This window comes from Schistocerca serialis, chromosome 2 (assembly GCF_023864345.2).
Source record: "Schistocerca serialis cubense isolate TAMUIC-IGC-003099 chromosome 2, iqSchSeri2.2, whole genome shotgun sequence".
Taxonomy (NCBI): Eukaryota; Metazoa; Arthropoda; class Insecta; order Orthoptera; family Acrididae; genus Schistocerca; species Schistocerca serialis.
Window position 1 is genome coordinate 934,985,948 of NC_064639.1, and position 21,454 is coordinate 935,007,401.

Here is a 21,454-nt window from a genome sequence, read left to right on the forward strand (position 1 = left end):
GTAAACGTTCGTCTGATTAAAAAGTTGGCGTGATTTTCTTTTTAATTTGTAATGTACTTTAACAAGTGATGCTCTGTTGTTAAGTACACACGGAAGTCTGCCATGTGTTTATGATTCTCTGTTCATCTTTTGAAGCAGTTAATTTTATTTATTCTTGTGTCTGGGTAGGCTGTATAGCCGGGATTTTAACAGATCTTCAGAGGTTGTTACGTGAGACGAGATTCTATTAATGCTAGCTATATTTTATAATATGCCAACGGGAAAAATTCGCAACACGAGAAAATAATTAATGTAGAGTAATAAAATTTAGGGAATACATTTGTCTAGGTAGCATACTTACGTGATTAATGTTGCAGGAGCACAGCTTAATCCAAGCGCGAGATAAGTCACTGCAAAAGTGAAATGCTGGTACGGTAATAACCAGTGTAACAGCCAGAATGTTAAATGCAAGCTAGCAAACGTACGCGCATGCATTGTGTTGTACAGGTGCCACATATCAGTTTCTGCGACAGAGATCCATGCTTGTTGCACTTGGTCGCTCAATACAGGGACGGTTATTGCTGTTTATGGATGACGTTGAAGTTGTCGTCCGACGAAATCACATATGTGCTCGATTGGAAACACACCTGGTGATCGGGCAGGCCAAAGCAGCCTGTCGACAATCTGTAGAGCATGTTGGGTTACAAGAGCGGTATGTGGGTGAGCGTGACCCTGTTGGAAAACACCCCCTGGAATGCTGTTCTTGAATGCCAGCACAACGGATCGAATCACCAGACTGACGTACCATTCTTCAGTCAAGGTGCATGCGATATCCACGAGAGTGCTCCTGTTGTACGAAGTCGCACTGCAGACCATAATTCCCAGCTGTAGGTCCAGTGTGTAGCACACAGACAGGTTAGCAGCAAGCCGTCAGCTCGCCTCCTTCTAACCACCACAGGGGCATCACTGGCACCGAACCAGAACCAGAACTCCACCCTTGCCCTCCCCCCCCCCCCCCCCCCCAGTGAGCTCACGCTTGACACCACTGAGATTGCAAATGGCGGTGGTTTGGGATCAGTGGAACGGACGCTGTTGGGCGTCTGGGTTGGAGCTGTCGTTGATCTAACTGATTAACAACAGTTCGTCGTATTACTGTGGTGCCAGCTGCTGCTCAAATTGCTGCTGCAGGCGCAGCACGATGCGCCAGAGTCATACGCCAAACACGATGATCTTTCGGTAGTGCCACGTGGCCCTACGGAACCCAGTCTTCCAGTGACATTCCTGCAACCACCGCTGCCAGCACTCACGTATACAAGCTGCATTCCTGCCAAGTCTTTGTGCAGTATCGTAGAAGGAACCTCCAGTTCCTCGTAGCCCTATTGTAAGATCTCATTCAAACTAAGTTAGACGTTGATAATGGCATCTTTGTCGCCTATAAAGGCATTCTTAAGTACAATCAACTCACCATGCCCAAACTGAAAGGTAACTAACTCTGAAAACCGATACAGCGTGTATTTAAAACAATCCTGATTTGCATCCCCATAGTGGCGCTACTAGCGCCAGTCTTATGGGACTGGTTCGAAATTTGAATAGACATCATCTTTGAAATGAAGAAACACGCTTACCAACTTTCCTTTATGTCGCTCAACTTCTTGATGTTGTGATTTCTTTTTCCGTTAGTGTATTTTACCCTGTCGCACACGAATAGATACTCTTTGGCGTTAATTTAATGGCTCGTTGCACATGGCGATGCGTAGGCTAACTGAAGAGAGAGCAGTCTTAAGATGGCTGCGTTCCGCTTCAGCAGCACAGTGATCAGCGTGTCTGGCTGCTGCATGGAGGAGGCAGGTTCGATTTCCTGTACTTCCAGAGATTTTTCCTAGGTGCGAGGACTGAAATGGGGTGTTTTCAGCCCCGTGTGCCCAACTGAGGAGCCACTTGACCAAGTAGTAACGTAGCCAAGGTCGAGATACTCGAGAACGATCGGCAGAGCGGTGTGCTAATGCCATGCCCTTCCGTACCGCATCCAAATCACTCCACTGGCAGAGGATGACACGGCGGTCGGTCGGTCCCAATTGGCCTGTCTGGGCCAGAAGGTGGTTTGCTTTGCTCCTATCAAAGAAAACTATCGACAAAATTTGGAGAACTGGTTTTTGAAGCTGACTACACAAGAATTCTACTGCCGCCAACGTACCTTTCGTGTAAGGACCACAAAGATAAGAGATAGTAGAGATTGTATGGAGGCATATAGATACTCGTTTTTCGGCCGCTCTCTATGCGAGTGGAACAGGAGAGGAAATGAGTAGTAGTGGTACATGCAACTCTCCGCCACACACCATACGGTGGTTTAAGCTTGTACGTAAATATAGATATAAATCTCTTGGTTGTTAATAAATGAAAAGCACCAGCTTGCTTTTGTTCTACAATATTACTTTTACTGTTAACCGGTTTTCGGCTTACAAGGCCATCTTCAGACATTTGGTAAGTATTATCAGCAAAGAAGTTACAATCTTTGCAAACAACATTGGAGGAGAAGTAACACGTCTAGACTTAAGTACAAACATACAGTAACATCTTTGACAGTGTGGTGGCAATGCAATGAAAAAATAAAAATTGAACAGTACATAAATAACAATGGAGGAGACAGGAAAACCTTTAACACAAAATAGGAATAGCATGCCTACATAAGTTTCTATTAATAAACAAAACTAATGAAATAAAATAAAATTAGTACTATACAAGGCTACTTCAGGAGGTATGAAACATGGAGAGTGATAACCAAACCAATTAAAAGAAGAGACAATTATCAATGTAACTACAGAATACTTAAGGAACTTGTGCAATATCAGTAAGATAAACAGAAATAAATAAATGCAGGAAAATGGAAGCGTTTGAGGGAACCGACAGTAAATGCGATCTTTGAAAGTGTGGTGGTACTGCATTTTGACGTTAACAATATAATCAAAACAGTGGCTGTGTAACAGTTTGTATTAAATAAATGAACAAAGTAAAATATGAACAATATTTGATGCAACAAGTACAAGGGGTGTTAAACATGGACACTAATACAAGTGCCAATTAAAAGAAAGCCTATACGGAATACAATAATACTGTTGATTGTTATTTTCTTGTTCACAGCGTAATACCTTGTCACTCTCATGTATGATGACCTCCTGACTAGTGGTATTTTGCAAAGTCGCGTTCCAGTTATTCAAACTGAATTTTTAGTCGATATTATTTATCCGCTTGTTTTTCATCTGATGCTTGTACTTCTTTTTTCATCTTTCCACTAATCCATCGAGAACCTACACACCGATAATGACGAGACGTTCTCTAAGCACAGTGCCTGGTCTCTCGACAGGATGGTAGCGACGCCGCTGCTGCTTCTGTCGACGCTGGCGTGCCTGTCTGCGATGGCGGCGCCCGCGGGTAATGCGACCTCCTCGGCAGTCGCCGCCCCCGCCGCCGCCCCCAGCGCCCCGCTGAAGCTGCGCCGGCTGTCGGGCGGCAAGGTGGTGGAGGGCGGCGGCCGCGCGGACAACCACCTGCTGCTGCGCTCGCTGGGGCTGTCGCGCCGGCGCAGCGGCCACCACCGCAAGCGGCTGGCGGCCGAGTCGCGCCGCCTCGCCGCCCCCGGCGACTCGCACGTCTTCGTGGTGAAGCTGCCGCCCGACTCGCACTTCTACGGCCTGCAGCAGCCGCACCCCAACGACGTGACCAAGGTGCGGCCGCCCGTCAGCTTCGCCGCCAACGGCAAGCCGTCCGCCGTCTACCACTGGAACCTGCCTGCCAGGCACCTCATCGCCGCCAAGAAGTCGCGCGCGCGCACCGCCCCCTCCAGGCTGCAGGCGTCCGATGACAGCGAGGTCGGTAGCACTTTTTTATTTACTCTTTTTCTAACAGATGTGACGTGAAGTCACGTAAGAGATACGCACCAATTTTTACGTCATTTGATGGTTGAAGCACTGCTATTATGAATGCTACAGAAATATACTACTGGCCATTAAAATTGCGACACCACGAAAATGACGTGCTACAGGCGCGAAATTTAACCGACCGGAAGAAGATGCTGTGATATGCAAATGATTAGCTTCTCAGAGCATCCACACAAGGTTGGCGCCGGTGGCGACACCTACAACGTGCTGACATGAGAAAAGTTTCCAACCGATTTCTCATACACAAACAGCAGTTGACCGGCGTTGCCTGGTGAAACGTTGTTGTGATGCCTCGTATAAGGAGGAGAAATGCGTACCATCACGTTTCCGACTTTGATAAACGTCGGATTGTAGCCTATCGCGATTGCGGTTTATCGTATCGCGACATTGCTGCTCGCGTTGGTCGAGATCCAATGACTTGTTGCAGAATATGGAATCGGTGGGTTCAGGAGGGTACGCCGTGCTGGATCCCAACGGCCTCGTATCACTAGCAGTCGAGATGACAGGCATCTTATCCGCATGGCTGTAACGGATCGTGCAGCCGCGTCTCGATCCCTGAGTCAACAAACGGGGACGTTTGCAAGACAACAACCATCTGCACGAACAGTTCGATGACGTTTGCAGCAGGATGGACTATCAGCTCGGAGCCCATGGCTGCGGTTACCCTTGACGCTGCATCACGGACAGGAGCGCCTGCGATGGTGTATTCAACGACGAACATGGGTGCACGAATGGCAAAACGTCATTTTTTCGGATGAATTCAGGTTCTGTTTACAGCATCATGATGGTCGCATCCGTGTTTGGCGACATCGCGGTGAACGCACATTGGAAGCGTGTAGTCGTCATCGCCATACTGGCGTATCACCCGGCGGGATGGTATGGGGTTACACGTCTCGGTCACCTCTTGTTCGGATTGTCGGCACTTTGAACAGTGGACGTTACGTTTCAGATGTATTACGACCCGTGGCTCCACCGTTTATTCGATCCCTGATAACCCCTACAGCAGGATAATGCACGACCGCATGTTGCAGGTCCTGTACAGGCCTTTCTGGATACAGAAAATCTTCGACTGCTGCCCTGGCCAGCGCATTCTCCAGATCTCTCAACAAATGAAAACTTCTGGTCAGTGGTGTCCGAGAAACTGGCTCGTCACAATACGCCACTCAGTACTCTTGATGAACTGTGGTATCGTGTTGAAGCTGCATGGGCAGCTGTACCTGTACACGCCATCCAAGCTCTGTATGACACAATGCCCGGCGTATCAAGGCCGTTATTACGGCCTGAGGTGGTTGTTCTGGGTACTGATTTCTCAGGATCTATGCACCCAAATTGCGTGAAAATGTAATCACATGTCATGTCTAGTATAATGAATTTGTCCAATGAATACCCGTTTATCATCTGCATTTCTTCTTGGTGTAGCAATTTTAATGGCCAGTAGTGTACATGCAAGTCACAGGCTGTGTGGTAAATACTTCCTTTAATTATGTGTTTAGATCTATATATTATCATCGTCATCATCATCATCATCAACATCATCATCATCATCATCATCAGCTAAATTTGGAAAAAAGGTCAGTAAAGAATCACAAATAATACTTAGTGCATAATAGCAGATACTGACCAATAAAAACAAATAGAAACTATATTAAGGTACGACGTAGAACATATCAGAGTTTGCATGAACACGTCATACCTATGTATGAACTCCTCTATCTTATTCATAAGACAGTGCAAAACTGAATCATTACGGGAGTTGCGCCGTTTAGGAAGACAACTAGGCCACCAGCTGGTGGTGTTGGTGAGCATTAATACTCAAGACTTAAATACACTAGTTACAGTTCCACAAAAATGACAAAGATACAACCTGGAGGTCGAGTACAATTACAAAAGATTATACACTACTCGCCATTAAAATTGCTACACCAAGAAGAAATGCAGATGATAAACGGGTATTCATTGGACTAATATATTATACTAGAACTGACATGTGATTACATTTTCACGCAATTCGGCTGCATAGATCCTGAGAAATCAGTACCCAGAACAACCACCTCTGACCGTAATAACTGCCTTTATACGCCTGGGCATTTTGTCAAACAGAGCTTGAATGGCGTGTACAGGTACAGCTGCCCATGCAGCTTCAACACGATACCACAGTTCATCAACAGTAGTGACTGGCTTATTGTGACGAGCCAGTTTCTCGGCCACCATTGACCAGACGTTTACAATCGGTGAGAGATCTGGAGATCTGCAGAATGTCCTAGCCAGGGCAGCAGTCGAACATTTTCTGTATCCAGAAAGGCCCGCACAGGACCTAAAACACGCGGTCGTGCATTATCCTGCTGGAATGTAGGGTTTCGCAGGGATCGAATGAAGGGTAGAGCCACGGGTCGTAACACATCTGAAATGTAACGTCCACTGTTCAAAGTGCCGTCAATGCGAACAAGAGGTGACCGAGACGTGAAACCGATGGCACTCCATACCATCACGCCGGGTGATACGCCAGTATGGCGATGACGAATACACACTTCCAATGTGCACTAACCGCGATGTCGCCAAACACGGATGCGACCATCATGATGCTGTAAACAGAACCTGGATTCATCCGAAAAAATGACGTTTTGCACATTCGTGCGCCCAGGTTCCTCGTTGAGTACACCATCGCAGGTGCTCCTGTCTGTGATGCAGCGTCAAGGGTAACCGCAGCCATGGGCTCCGAGCTGATAGTCCATCCTGCTGCGAACGTCGTCGAACTGTTCGTGCAGATGGTTGTTGTCTTGCAAACGTCCTCATCTGTTGACTCAGGGATCGAGACGTGGCTGCACGATTCGTTACAGCCAAGCGGATAAGATGCCTGTCGACTGCTAGTGATACGAGGCCGTTGGGATCCAGCAAGGCGTTCCGTATTACCCTCCTGAACCCACCGATTCCCTATTCTGCTAACCGTCATTGGATCTCGACCAACGCGAGCAGCAATGTCGCGATACGATAAACCGCAATCGCGATAAGCTATAATCTGACCTTTATCAAAGTCGGAAACGTGATGGTACGCATTTCTCCTCCTTACACGAGGCATTACAACAACGTTTCATCCCAGATCACGTAAGAAACAGATTGACCGTCCTTACGGGAGAACAGGCAACCGAAAAAATAGTTTTCCCGTCGGTCAACAGATGTCGCAGGCGACGCTACAACGCTAACTGACCTGTCCATGTTGCGGAATTGGCAACGCTGTATCTTCGGTGACGTGAATGACGCTGATTTGCGTTCGGCTAGAGCACTGCGCGCGAAATGCATTCGTCACACTGCTGACTGTAGCTCATCATCGGCTGTGGTTTTTCCCGAGTTTTCAATCTAAGAATGTAGATTAGCTCCTGCAATTCTACAAACCAAGTTTATTTCTCACAATCATATGCGAAATGAAATAAATGAAAAGTAACACACAAACATTTCTGGCGAGTTACCTGTATTACAGTCACATAGGTTTTACACTCGCCTTCCATGTCGTCCATTTCCTCTTTGCTATACAGCTCTTCTCATACGGATTATGGTGGTAAAAAAGATATCCACGTGCAGGTTAACACTAGAAAGTTTTCAAAATCCGCACTCCGTTATGATGCGAATTAATGCTGGACATATTTCAGTGACAGTCATTTCAAATTTGAATTCTTTTGCTTTGCATGTAACTTATCGTGAATGATATAAGAGTGACACAAAACGATGAATTTTGGATTTTTGTAGAAAGGGGTCTGCAAACGCGGTAATATACAAGTGAAAGCGTGTTTTTGGAGCATATTTTGGAGGTGTCAACTTTGAAGAGCCACAGACGGCAAACCATAATTATGTTAAAAATTTACTTTGTACAGTTTAAAGATAACCCGCAAATATTCGCAACAGACACAGTTATTACTGGGGACATCCGCACTCGCGCAAACCTGTTACTATAAGTAGTGTTGTTTTCAATTGAAAGCTCTGAGAGGATTATTAGCGCACAGATTAAAAAAAATTAAAATGGGCGGCGTCTATAGTTTGCATGTTATGCTCGTTCTCTTCTATTCACCTCCCTTCATTCCAGTATAAACGCTTGTTCACAAGTATAAACGAATGGCAGTGAACATTGGCGAATTATCTATGAATACTCGTTTGCTGCAGTGTAAACGAGGTTTTACACTCGTTCACTTCGTTCGCTCTAGTATATACCAGGGTTTAGAGGGACCGATGACCTATCAGTTAGATGACGGCTATTATTCATTTATTTCACTGTTGCGATTTCAGCTCTAGAGCCATTTTCAAGTACCAAGGGAAAGGTCTTGTAAGGTAATGCTTCTTAAATTGTTTACCAAATGTTACCACACTATGCTTTGTTTGTTACCCATAACTTTTATTGGTTTCAGTTTTCACATTGCACACAAAAATCCCACTAAAGCCAAAATTACAATAGTGAAGTGTATAAACAGTTTAAAAAAGCCCAAATCGCAGCAAAGATTTCATTTAAAAATTGTATGATATGATTCTTGTACAGGAAGGGCTGCCAAGTTATATCAGAATATAAGATCGACAAAATTTAGATAGGATCGAATGCTTAGGGCTCTTTATTAATTCTTACTCGTAACTAATTTATTGATTTACCTGAATTTAAAATCCACTCCCGTAACCTTTCTTTATCTTTGACGGGAAATCTGAACATTTTTAGATCAGGATTTGCCCGTCTACTCCTTCCACAGTTGATATACTCGCAGGCCCTCGACATGACGACTCGATCCACTACTACCGGTATGTCAGAAACAGCTGTACTTCACAGACGCCAAATGGTGGAAAGCTGCATGCGTTCGGACGATGTTGCCACATATTTCACAGAACGGAGTGCCATCTAGTGGTGGGTGCCACAAGTAAGGGTGTGACGCTGTTGCCGCCTGGTGGCTTTCCCTGACAAGGGTTGCCTGCTAGACCAAGCGATTGGGCAATCTGTTTCTTACGTGATCTGGGGTTTCACCAGGCAACGCCGGTCAACCGCTGTTTGTGTACCAGAGATCGGTTGGAAACTTTCCTCGTGTCAGCACGTTGTAGGTGTCGCCACCGGCGCCAACCATGTGTGAATGCTCTGAAAAGCTATTCATTTGCATATCACAGCATCTTCTTCCTGTCGGTTAACTTTGGCGTCTGTAGCACGTCATCTTCGTGGTGTAGCAATTTTAATGGCCAGTAGTGTACATCATGTCATGGTTTTTGAAATGACGTATATTTCTTTTATAATTAAACATGACGTCCAGGTCGTATCTTCGTCATTTTCATGGCGTTATAATAACTGTATTTAAGTCTTAAGTATTAATGCTCACTAGTATCGCCACCTGGTGACGTGGTTGTCATCCTGAACGCCGCAACTGCTGTAATGATTCAGTTTTCCGTTGTCTTGTGGATAAGATATGTGACTCCATACTTACGTATAATGTGTTCATCCAAACCTTGGTATTTTTTCACACTGTACTTTAATATATTTGTTTTTAGTGGGCAGTAACTACTATCATGCACTATGTCATTTAGTGGAGAGCCAAAGAAACCGGTAGACATGCCTAATATCGTATAGAGCCCCAGCGAGCATGCAGAAGTGCCGCAGCACGACGTGGCATGGACTCGACTAATGTCTGAAGTAGTGCTGGAGGGAACTGACACAGTGAATCCTGCAGGGCTGTCCATAAATCCGTAAGAGTACCAGGGGTGGAGATCTCTTCTGAGTGGCACGCTACAAGGCATCCCAGATATGACCAATAATGTTCGTGATTGGGGAGTTCGGTGGCCAGCGGAAGTGTTTAAACTCAGAAGAGTGTTCCTGAAGCCACTCTGAAGCAATTCTGGACATGTGGGGGTGTCGCATTGTCTTGCTAGAATTGCCCAAGTCCGTCGGAATGCATAATGGACATGAATGGATGCAGGTGATCAGACAGGATGCTTACGTACGTGTCCGCCGTCAGAGTCGTATGTAGACGTATCAGGGGCCACGTGTCACCCCAACTGCACACACCCCACACCATTACAGATATTCCACCAGGTTGAACAGTAACCTGCTGACATTCAGCGTCCAAGGATTCATGAGGTTGTCCCCATACCCTACACGTCCATGCGCTTGTTAGAATCTGAAACGAGACTCGTCCGACCAGGCGACATGTTTTCAGTTATCAACAATCCAATGTCGGTGTTGACGGGCCCAGGCGAGGCGTAAAGCTTTGTGTCGTGCAATCATCAAGGGTACACAAGTTGGCCTCCGGCTCCGAAAGCCCATATGGATGATGTTTCGTCGAATGGTTCGCACGCTGACACTTGTTGGCCCAGCATTGAAATCTGCAGCAATTTGCGGAAGGGTTGCAGTTCTGTCACATTGAACAATTGTCTTCAGTCGCCGTTGGTCTCGTTATTGCAGGGTCTTTTCCGGGACGCAGCGATGTCGAAGATTTGGTTTTTGCCGGGTTCCTGGTATTCACGGTACTCTCGTGAAATGGTCGTGCAGAAAAATCCCCACTTCATCGCTAGCTCAGAGATGCTATGTCCCATCGCTCGTGCGCTGACTATAACATCACGTTCAAACTCACATAAGTCTTGATTACGTATTACGTATTTGAATATGCATGCCTATACCGGTTTCTTTGGCACTTCAGTGTGTTTCCGGTACTTCACGGATTTTTTAAAGATTTATCTGATGATGATGATGATGATGTATAGACGGAAACTTGTAATTAAGGTACTCTCCACACAAACCGTGATTTCGATGTTTTTTTTAATTTTTTTTAATAACGTCCATAATAGCCTCCATATTCTTTTTCTATTGCTTCTCAGGCCAACTAAAGAGGACCTCAACATAACTATTTCTCTTTTCCTTCATCCTTCTCTAAAATTCTTTCATTCTGAAAGAACGAGCTCTGCTCATCTCAGCTGGCCATTTCACTCCAGTTCTTTTACTGTTTATTTTTCTGGGGAATTTTGAATTTCTTGACTTCTAGTCTGAATGGTGTATGTCGTCTTAAGTCTCCTGTCCAGCCTGCGTTTCGTCTAACAAGGAAACATCACCAGCTTGGTCTCACAATCTTAGGAGAAAATAGCACAATTGCGAGATATCAGCCAAAGAAATCTATCCTACTCCAAAATTTGAGCCTTAATTCAGATAGCTGTTCTTTCAGAAGGTAATGACAGCATACCGTCACAATTATGGACCAAATTTTCCCGTGGGATAGATTGCTGGGACTCATATCTTGCAAGTGTGCTACTTTCTCCTTAAAATATGATATCAACTTACGGTTGTTTCCTTGTAAGTTCTTTTTTGTATTGTCTCCGCACACATCTTCCTTGTCCGTTTTCCTGTTTTGCAAGAATGTGTGGAATTATTTCGTTAATTTTTGTCATTCTTTCTAGATGTCCATAGAGTGTAACACTTCTTTTCCTGATCTCATCTGTTATTTTAGGGCACTATATGTATACGTTTTCTTCTTAGATCTCAAAACTCAGTTCCGTATACTATTACGATATCGTCTGCAAATGTCAAATAATTTATTGTTTCTTTCGAGCTACCCAGCTTTATGTAGTAATTAACTTTTTGTTGTTAGTATGTTCCACTCTCTTACAACTTTTTCCAGCTCACGACTGAATAACACTGGCGACAAACTGTCTTCTCGTGTGACTCCTGACAGAATTCGGTACTAGAAGTTGTTGCAAACAATTTAACTATAGATACTATGTTTATGAGACTTTGTTTAGTTATTTCAAGAGCTTCCTGTCTATTGCAAATTCCTTCACGGTTTCGAGGCGGCAGTCTCTGTCTATCGGATCACAATACTTATTAAAACCAACAAACAGTAACACTATCTTCTTATTTGATATTTTTATTTACCAGTTTGTTTAAGGTTTAGAATTTGCTTTGGACAAGACCTGCGACTCTTAAATCCAGCTTGATATTTTCTAACTTGTATATATAACTGAGAATGTAATACATCCAGACAAGCCTTTGATAATATTTTCTGTTTTACGGGTAGTAATTAAATGCCTTTGTAATTATTGATTTCTGTTTTATCCCCATTTTTATGATGAGGGTGAACTAGCGTATCGTTCCAATTTTCTGGAACAGTTTCAATGACCCAGACCTTCTATACTTTTCTTTTTTAATTGTGACACCTATATCTTCATTAGCTACTAGTTTCTCTGATGCAATACTATCTTCACCTCTGGCTTTGTTTTGTTTTAATTGTTTGATGTAAGTTTTACTGAATCGATGCTTCGTAGTTTTGATTTTCCATGTGGAACATTCCAATAGAATTTAGTTCTTTTGTCGGGTTATCACAGTTCAATACCTTTTCCAGTATGCTGCCATTAGCTTATTGCTTTCTTCTTTGTTACGTGCGAGTTTTCCATTTTCTACCCTGAAGCTTTGCGATACCTGAATCTACCCAGACATGTTGTTGTTGTTGTAGTCTTCAGTTCAGAGACTGGTTTGATGCAGCTCGCCATGCTACTCCATCCTGTGCAAGCTTCTTCATCCCCAAGTAACTACTGCAACCTACATCCTTCTGAATCTGCTTGGTGTATTCATCTCTTGGTCTCCCACTACGATTTTTACTCTCCAAGCTGCCCTCTATTATTAAATTTGTGATCCCTTAATGCTTCAGAACATGTTCTCCCAACCGATCCCTTCCTCTAGTCAAGTTGTGCTGCAAATTCCTCTTCTCCCCAGTTCGATTCAGTACCTCCTCATTAGTTACGTGAGCTACCCATCTGATCTTCAGCATTCTTCTGCAGCAACACATTTCGAAGGCTTCTATTCTCTTCTTGTCTGAACTATTTATTGTCCATGTTTCACTTCCATACATGGCTACACTCCATACAAGTACTTTCAGAGAGGAGTTTTTGACATTTAAATCTATACTCAATGTCAACAAATTTCTCTTCTTCAGAAACATTTTATATCGTCTCTACTTCGATGATCATCATCAGTTAATTTGCTCTCCAAATAGCAAAACTGATTTACTACTTTAAGTACCTCATTTCCTAATCTAATTCCCTCAGCATCACCTGATTTAGTTCGTCTACATTCCTTTATCCTCGTTTTGCTTTTGTTGATAATCATCTTATAGCCTCCTTTCAAGATACAGTCCATTCCGTTCAACTGCTCTTCCAGGTCCTTTGCTGTCTCTGACAGAATTACAATGTCATCGGCAAACCTTAAAGTTTTTATTTCTTCTCCGTGAATTTTAATTCCTGCACCAAATTGTTCTTTTGTTTCCTTTACTGCTTGCTCAATATACAGTTTGAATAACATTGGCGATAGGCTACAACCCTGTCTCACTCTCTTCACAACCACTGCTTCCCTTTCATTCCCCTAGTCTCTTATTACTGCCATCTGATTTCTGTACAGGTTGTAAGTAGCCTTCCGCTCCCTGTATTTTACCCCTGCCACCTTCAGAATTTGAAAGAGAGTATTCCAGTCAAAATTACCAAAAGCTTTCTCTAAGTCTACAAATGCTAGGAACGTAGGTTTGCCTTTCCTTAACCTATTTTGTATGATAAGTCGTAGGGTTAGTATTGCTTCGCGTGTTCCAACATTTATACAGATTCCAAACTGACGTTCCCCGAGGTCGGCTTCTACCAATTTTTTTCCGTTCGTCTGTAAAGTATTTTGCAACCGTGACTTATTAAACTGATAGTTCGATAATTTCACACCTGTCAACACCTGCATTCTTTGGGATTGGAGTTACTATATTCTTCTTGAATTCCAAAGGTATTTCACCTGTCTCATACATCTTGCTCACCAGATGGTAGAGTTTTGTCAGGGATGGCTCTCCCGAGGCTATCTCTAGTTCTGATGAAATGTCGTCTACTCCCGCGGCCTTGTTTCGACTTAGGTCTTTCAGAGCTCTGTCAAATTCTTCCTGCAGTATCATATCTCCCATTTCATGTTCATCTACTTCCTCTTCTGTTTCCATAATATTGCCCTCAAGTACATCGACCTTGTATAGACCCTCTATATACTCCTTCCACCTTTCTGCTTTCCCTTCTTTTCTTAGAACTGGTTTTCCATTTGAGCTCTTGATATTCATACAAGTGGTTCTCTGTTCTCCGAAGGTCTCTTTAATTTTCCTGTAAGCAGTATCTATCATACCCAGACATGCAGTTCTTGAATGTTTTTCTGTAGTCTCTTGGGTAATATTTTTAAATGTTCTCCTGTAGTTTGTTTTCTTCTTTCTAAAGCATCTCTTATGTGCCCTAATAATTTCATCTGCTTCCTTCTTTTCAGACTGACGGACTTTCCATTTACCGCTTGTTTCTCCGTTACACCAATGGTTCCTAACTTCTTTTTTTGTCTAAGTTCTGCTTAAGTCGTGTTACTCTACCATTTCTGTTTTTCTTCTCTCTCTCTCTCTCTCTCTCTCTTTCTCTTTCTCTCTCTCCATCTCTCTCTACCGCTTTTTTTTACAATTACATCAACAAATACATATATACTCCGGTAGCCAGCTATAGTGCCGGGCAGAAGGTACGCTGTATCACTACTAGTCATTTCCTTTTCTGTGCCACTCGCAAACGTAGCGAGGGAAAAACAACTATCTACATGCCTCCGCAAAACTCCTAATTCTCTTATCTTCGTGGTCCTTACGCGAAATGTACGTTGGCGGCAGCAGAAGTATTCTGCTGTCATCTTCAAATGCCGGTTCTCCATTTTTTCTCAAGACTGTTCCGCGAAAAGAATGTCGTCTTCCCTCCAGTGACTCACACCTGAGTTCTCGAAGCATCTTCGTAATTCTTTCGCGTTGTTCGAACCTACCGGTGACAAATCTAGCAGCCCACCTCTGGATTGCCTCGATGTCTTATTTCAATCTGACCTGGTGCTGATCCCAAACGCTCCAGCAGTTCTCAGGAACAGGTCGCACTAGTGTCCTGTATGCGGTCTCCTTTAGAGATAAACCACACTTTCCCAAAGTCTCCCAATAAACCGAAGTCGACCATTCGCCCTCCCTACTGAAGTTCTGACATGCTCGTTCCATTTCGTATCGCTTTCCAATGATAACCCCTGATATTTAAATGAAATGACTCTGTCAAGCAGCATTTTATTAATGCTGTACTTGAACATTAGTTTGTTTTTCTCACTCATCTACTTTAACTCATATTTTTGTACAGTTAGGGCTAGTTGCCTTTCATCACACCAACTTGAAATTTTATCTAAGTCATCTTGTATCTTCATACAATCAGTCAATGACGACACCTTCCTATACACCGTAGCATCAGCAGCAAACAGCGCAGATTGCTGCCCACCCAGCCCGTCAGATCATTTATGTATACAAAAAATAACAGCGGCCCTGTCACACTTTCCTGGAGCACTCCTGATGTTACCGTTGTCTCTGATGGTCACTCGCCGTCGAGGAAACGAACTTGGTTCTATTACTTCGAGTCACTCACATATTTAGGACTTACCCCGTACGCTCGTACCTTCGTTAACAGTGTTTAGTGGGGTAACGTGTCAAACGCTTTCCGGAAATCTAGAAATATGGAATCTGCCTATTGCCCTCCATCCATAGTTCGCAATATGTCATGTTACAAAAGGGAAAGCTGAGTTTTGCACACTCGATGCTTTCTGAAACAGTGCTTATTCGTGGTCGGTAGCTTTCCCGTTTCAAGGAAATTTATTGTATTCGAACTGAGACTTTGCTTGTTCTCTGGAACTATTTCAAATGCAAGCTGTTTAATCGTTCCTGTAAAGTTGTTGGCGTCATTACGCACTTCCTACGCCATCTTTTGAATATCACATTCCTTTTGCTTCAAAGTTATGATATTAATTCTCTTATTCGTCCGTACTGGTTTGTGTCTTGATTTTATGTTTTGAGATACATCTGATATGGGCCTCAGTTGGCTAGTAATCTAGTAGTCGTTTTTTGAAGTTGCTGTCATTATTTTAACTTCGAATGAGCTGCATATGTCTACTAACCTTGAGCCATTTGTTCTAGTTCTCTTGTGAGGCAAATAATTTCCAGTAACCTTTCGAAATGATTTTCTTTCCAGTTGGACATTGACGTCGACAGTCATGACTATTATTCTGTTCTTCCGAACTTTCGACAGCTTGTTTTTTATATCTTCCCAGAAGATTTTTACTTTTTCTTATTTCTTATTGTTATCTTCATTTCTTGCTGCAATGCAGCTGAATATTGAGTAACACCTATTCTTACATTTGATTGTGAGAACATTCTATCACTGAAGGACTCAAAATCAATAACATTGCGGATTATACTTTTGTGAATTCCAAAGGCTGTTCCTAAAATTCTGGGATTTAAGTTGGAAAGTATAACTGCCGATTTACCTTTAAGAATTCGATAGTTTTCACTATACATTGTGAGTTCATCAGCGTACCTTCTTCCTTGGATGGCTGCTATAGGGTGTTGTTGCTGTTCAAAAAGTTTATCACTTGTTTATTACGAACTTTGCAGAGGCAGTGAGTATTTATGGTTGGAAATACTTCCTCTTAAATTCCCTCTTCAGAATACAAAGGTTTTCATGGGCTCCCAAACGTTCCTTGCGTAATGGTGCAGGCACTCCAGAATCAAACCCTTGTCTGCACTCCTTTGATGAGTGTGGATTTGTCACCTGGAGTAATATTGGTTATTTCATCACACATCGTAGTTATCCTACCTTGTAATGTGGCTAGACATTTGTTTACCAGAGTTAAAACTACGATTATTTATCTTACAGTGTCCTTTTCCAACCGCTCAAAACGCTGAGTGTAGACGCGATCGAACACCGTCCGGTTCGGGAATTACTGAGAAACTTGGAAGAGCCAACCGTGACAAAACTTATCCATATATTGTGCAGTATGCCTAAGGTAAAATACCCTCATACGTAAAGGAAGGACGTAATAATTCCAACTGCAAAGAAACCGTGAATATAGCCCAACCATCAGTTTAACAACTTGTGGTTGCAAAATACTGACAACAGTTGTTTCCAGAAGAGTGGAAAATCTGCTAGGAACCGACCTTGAGGAAAGTCAGTTTGGATTCCGGAGAAGTGTGGTATCACGCGAGGCAGTGCTGGCTCTACATCTTAGAAGATAGCCGGAAGAAAGCTCAACCTGTGTTTATAGCCTTTGTAAATTCAGCGAAAGCTTCTGACTATGTTGGCTGGGTCTGATAATTTGAAGGCAGTAGGTTAAAATAAGCGTTATTTACAACGTGTATAGAAACCAGACTGCAGTTATAAGACTCGAAGGGCATGAAAGGGGAAGTAGTGATTGAGAAGCGAGTGCGACAGGGCTGTAGCCTATCCTCGATGTTATTCAATCTATACATTAAGCGAGGAGGAGTTTCTAAAGGCAATTAAATTTCGGGAAGAAGAAAAACTTTGAGATTTGCAGATGACATTGTAATTCTCTCACAGACGGAAAAAGACTTGGAAGAGCAGTTGAACGGAATGGATCGTGTCTTGAAAAGAGATTATAAGGTGAACATTAGCAAAGAAGAGCAATGGAATGTAGTCGAATTAAATCAGGCTATGTTGACGGGATTAGGAAATAAGACACTGAAAGCAGCAGATGACTTCTGCTATCTGCATGGCAAATAATTGGTGATGCTCGAATCAGATAGGGTATAAAATGCAGACCGGTAATGGCAATGGCTAGAAAAGCGTTAGTTGACATCAAATACAAGTTTAAGTGTTACGACGTCCTTTCTGAACGAATCGAGCTGTGAGAAAATAAATTAATGGCACGACTTGACCAACAGAGATGTTGGTTGATAGGACACTTCTGACTAGAAGTTCCTGTGATACAATCATGCTATTTATCTAATAATTAAGTTGGGACACCTTCCCCAGTTCTCACATTTTCGTCCGAGAGGTGCACCAGTGGAGATACAGAGAATCACATCCGCGATATTCAGAAGACACAGTGGCAGTACGGCGTCCTTATCTGCAAACTGTGTTTTGGATTGGTGGCTCGGCTGTGCTTTGCTAGTCTCAGAGCAAAGGGCGTTGTAAAGACAAAAATCTAAAGAGGAAGAGAAACAATTGAATGGCTGTTGTGTAAATTATGAAAGAGTACTCGAATTAAAAACTCTCTGTGATGTAGAGCGGAGATCTGAGTATGTGAACGGTCTATCGATCCATTTATAGAATATCAACGAACTGATTTGCTTGTACAAGCGTTTTCTTAAATATAACAGTAATTATAGGAAACTTTCAGAGTTTCGTGGCAGCATTGGCAGACGACGTGAGTTCTCTTTCCAGCACTGCAATTACGCAAGAGGATACAAGGTCCTTCACATACTGCTGGACCACGGTTATCGGGTACCGATTAACGGGCCTCGATCAGGAACAAAGTATGTTAGGTAACCAGAATGTTTTGTAAGATACGTGACAGAAAGTTCAACATATCGTAATACGCAACGTAGGGTTTGGTAAGGGAACGGACCCTACTCGTATGCAAGAAGAAACTCATCGCACAAGGTATGACGACAATAAGTTTGTTCTATGTCTTATTCAGAGATGACGAGGCTTGCACACGATAGACTAGAGTGGAGAGCTGCGTCAAATAAGTCCTCCGACTGAAGACGACAACACAACGACAACAACAACAATCCCTAGCTATCCTAGCTATGTGCAGACGGAGTCAGTCTTCTTCGCCGTCTTACCAACGGGTACAGTCCGTCTGCTCTCTCCTCGACCTTAATATTCTTCTCAAAATAACATAGCAGAAACACTCGATCTTGTCAGAGTAATATCCTTCCATCCCACTCCAGCCACCGTCGAAGTATTTTTATGTAGCAGCAACCCGACTCGGAATGATCTCCCGCATTATGAGAAACAAATAACACCTCCAGCTTCAAAAGAAAACTTACGGCACAGTTATTTAAAAAAGAAAATAATACTGTCCTTCGTTCTGTACGCACCATTTACCTCATTGTAGCAAACTATTCAACTTTCACACCAACCTTCTACACTCTCCAGAGCCCTCAGCTGGAGCAGTCTGATTTTCTTTCTCTGAGAACTCACTATGCCGTAAAATCTCACTTTTGCACATACATAAACATATTTTGTAACTTCTACTTTTACTGTTGCTCTCGATACTATCAGCAGTGGTTATTGCAGTAGGTCGCTAGTATTATTAGTACTATTTGTTCTAAGTCTGTACTGTTATTGCGAATACCATTGAATTTATCCAAATCTTGTATCAATTCTTTTAGATTCTGTTAATATCGTTTTATTGCTATGCATCACGTCAAAATAATTACCATTCCTTAAGAAGCTGCGATGTGTTGTATGTGTAAAACCCTTGTCAGATTTATGAGAAATCAGCGAAAGATCCAAAATGCAGATTCTATAAGGAACTGGTGAAACAATTGATCGAGTCTTGTGCTGTTGCAAAAATATTGCTCAGACATGTTACAAGCAGAGGCACGGTGACATGGCACGAATTATCCACTGGAACTTGCGCCAAAATTACCAACTGAATCAGCGAAGAACTGGTGCGACCCCAAGCCACAAGAAGTTGTGGAAAACGAAAATACCAGATTACTTGGGACTTCTGACTTCAGACAGATCGAATGCTGATACACATTACACCAGATATCACAATTGTGGAGAAAAAAATCCCAGGTAACAGCAGATTCGACGTGTCTTAGATATGTTTTAGAAAATTAATCCAATAATGACTAAAACTAAAGCTGAAGCTTAAAACTTAAATTTGGAAAAATTGATTTTGGAAATATACTGCCTGGCTTTTGGGAACGACCTGGCGATTCTGTGTCAGGACAATCAAACAGCACAAACTCTTAAGGAAACAGCAGAAAGAATAGGACTCCAAATACCAATAGAGAAAAACGATTACATTAGAGACGGAGCACAAGCTCAAATTAGGGAAGGGTGAGGAAGGAAATAGGTCGTGCCATTTCAAAGGAACCATCCTGAAGCGATATAGGGAAATCACGGAAAACCTAAAGCAGGATGGCAGGACGCGGGTCTGAACCGTCGTCCTCCATAATGCAAGTCCAGAGTGCTAACCCCACCTCGCTCGGAAACCACTCAGGAGACTGGCGTAGATCATACAAATTATGAAATTCATTGCTAGAAAATAAAAACAGCTTTCAAACTTACAAAGGATATTTATAACGAAAAACGCATCGCAAAATACACACAACTGTGACACAACAACACAGTAATCAAATTAGAGTATGTTTGTGGGGCTGAAACAATCATTTCTGACGGAAAGAGATACGTTGAAGAAATCCGAAAGAGAGAACGAAGAGCTATTGGGAAAATTTTATGTCCAAATTATACTAATGGAGGACTATACAGACTAAGTACACTAACACTTATTCGCATATGAGATAAACGAAAACTAAAATTCCTTGGACCTATTAAAAAACTGGAATTAGACAGATTGTTAGACCTACGAAAGTCTCAGCAAACGTAAAACTGAAGCTATAAAATGAAAGTGTGCAATAAAATACGACATGGAGGAAGTAGGAATATCAGAACTTGATATATCAAACACAGAAAAAGTTAATGAGAACATTCATGATTCGACAGCTGGCCGAACAGAAAATACAAGAACACCTGAATAATTTCTTCTGACTAGCTTTAAAAGGGCCCATTCTGAGAGAATGAAAGTAATGTGGGTTCAAAGGGTAGCTAAAGCAAAACTGAAGATGCCCCATGATACATCACGTGATCAGGTAAGGTCCAAACGTGAATAATAATAATAAGAAGAAGAAGAACAATGCAAAAAAACTGGCAGTGAAAAAGTATACACTCCGAGCCACCTAGCTTAGAATGATATCAACTTGCATGCGGCAGAATATCAGTAGCTAGACAGTTTGTTAAACGTCGTTTAAATTTTTTCTGCAGGCATCAAGATGGAGTTGGGCCTCAAAATGTACAGGCTCAGTATTGCTGAAAGAGAGTTGCAGGTGTTTCTGTGCAAGCTCTAAAACGATAAATCCGTTATGACGATGCTGGCAGGTGACACTCAAGTATTTCGGAATTTACTAGGCTAGACAAACTCGGATGAAGGACTAATGACTGAGATGTTCAAACAGCGTTTTTTGGAAGACCCAGATGACCAACCTGAAAATGAACAGTATGGTCGGAGTCATTAATATGTATACTGTCCCAGTATTAGGTTATTCATTTAGTATAGTCAACTTGTGTAATTACTTACACTGCGCAACTGCAATACAACTGCTTACCGGTTACGAAAAATCTCTTAAGAAATATCGAACTCTATCAATTGAAGGAGCATTGTGACTGGGGTTTATGAATGAAAGAGATCTTGTGGATCTCAACAATCAAAATCAAAGTTAAATAATCAGACAGAGTTTTTTTTCCCTTGAAATAAAATTCAACACAGTTACATCACTTAATAAAAAAGTTCAGCTTCACTGTATCTCAATCACAAACACGTTTTAGTGACAGACAGAGAATTAATCTAAAGATGGCCAAACCTATGCAATGGCCACATCCTGAGGAAGTCCACCAAAAAAAAGCAACACAGAACACTAATACCGTAGACTTCCGAGTAGTTATTG

At 42.6% G+C, this 21,454-nt stretch overlaps 1 protein-coding gene across 1 annotated transcript in view; it reads left to right on the forward strand.

Annotated features, from left to right (window-relative positions):
• Nucleotides 1-21,454, forward strand: part of LOC126458310 (uncharacterized) — a 474,706-nt gene that overhangs the window by 448,506 nt on the left and 4,746 nt on the right. The window contains exon 2 of the mRNA XM_050095253.1: nt 3,341-3,845. Within this exon, the coding sequence (XP_049951210.1) occupies nt 3,341-3,845 (505 nt within the window). The remainder of the gene's footprint in view (nt 1-3,340; nt 3,846-21,454) is intronic.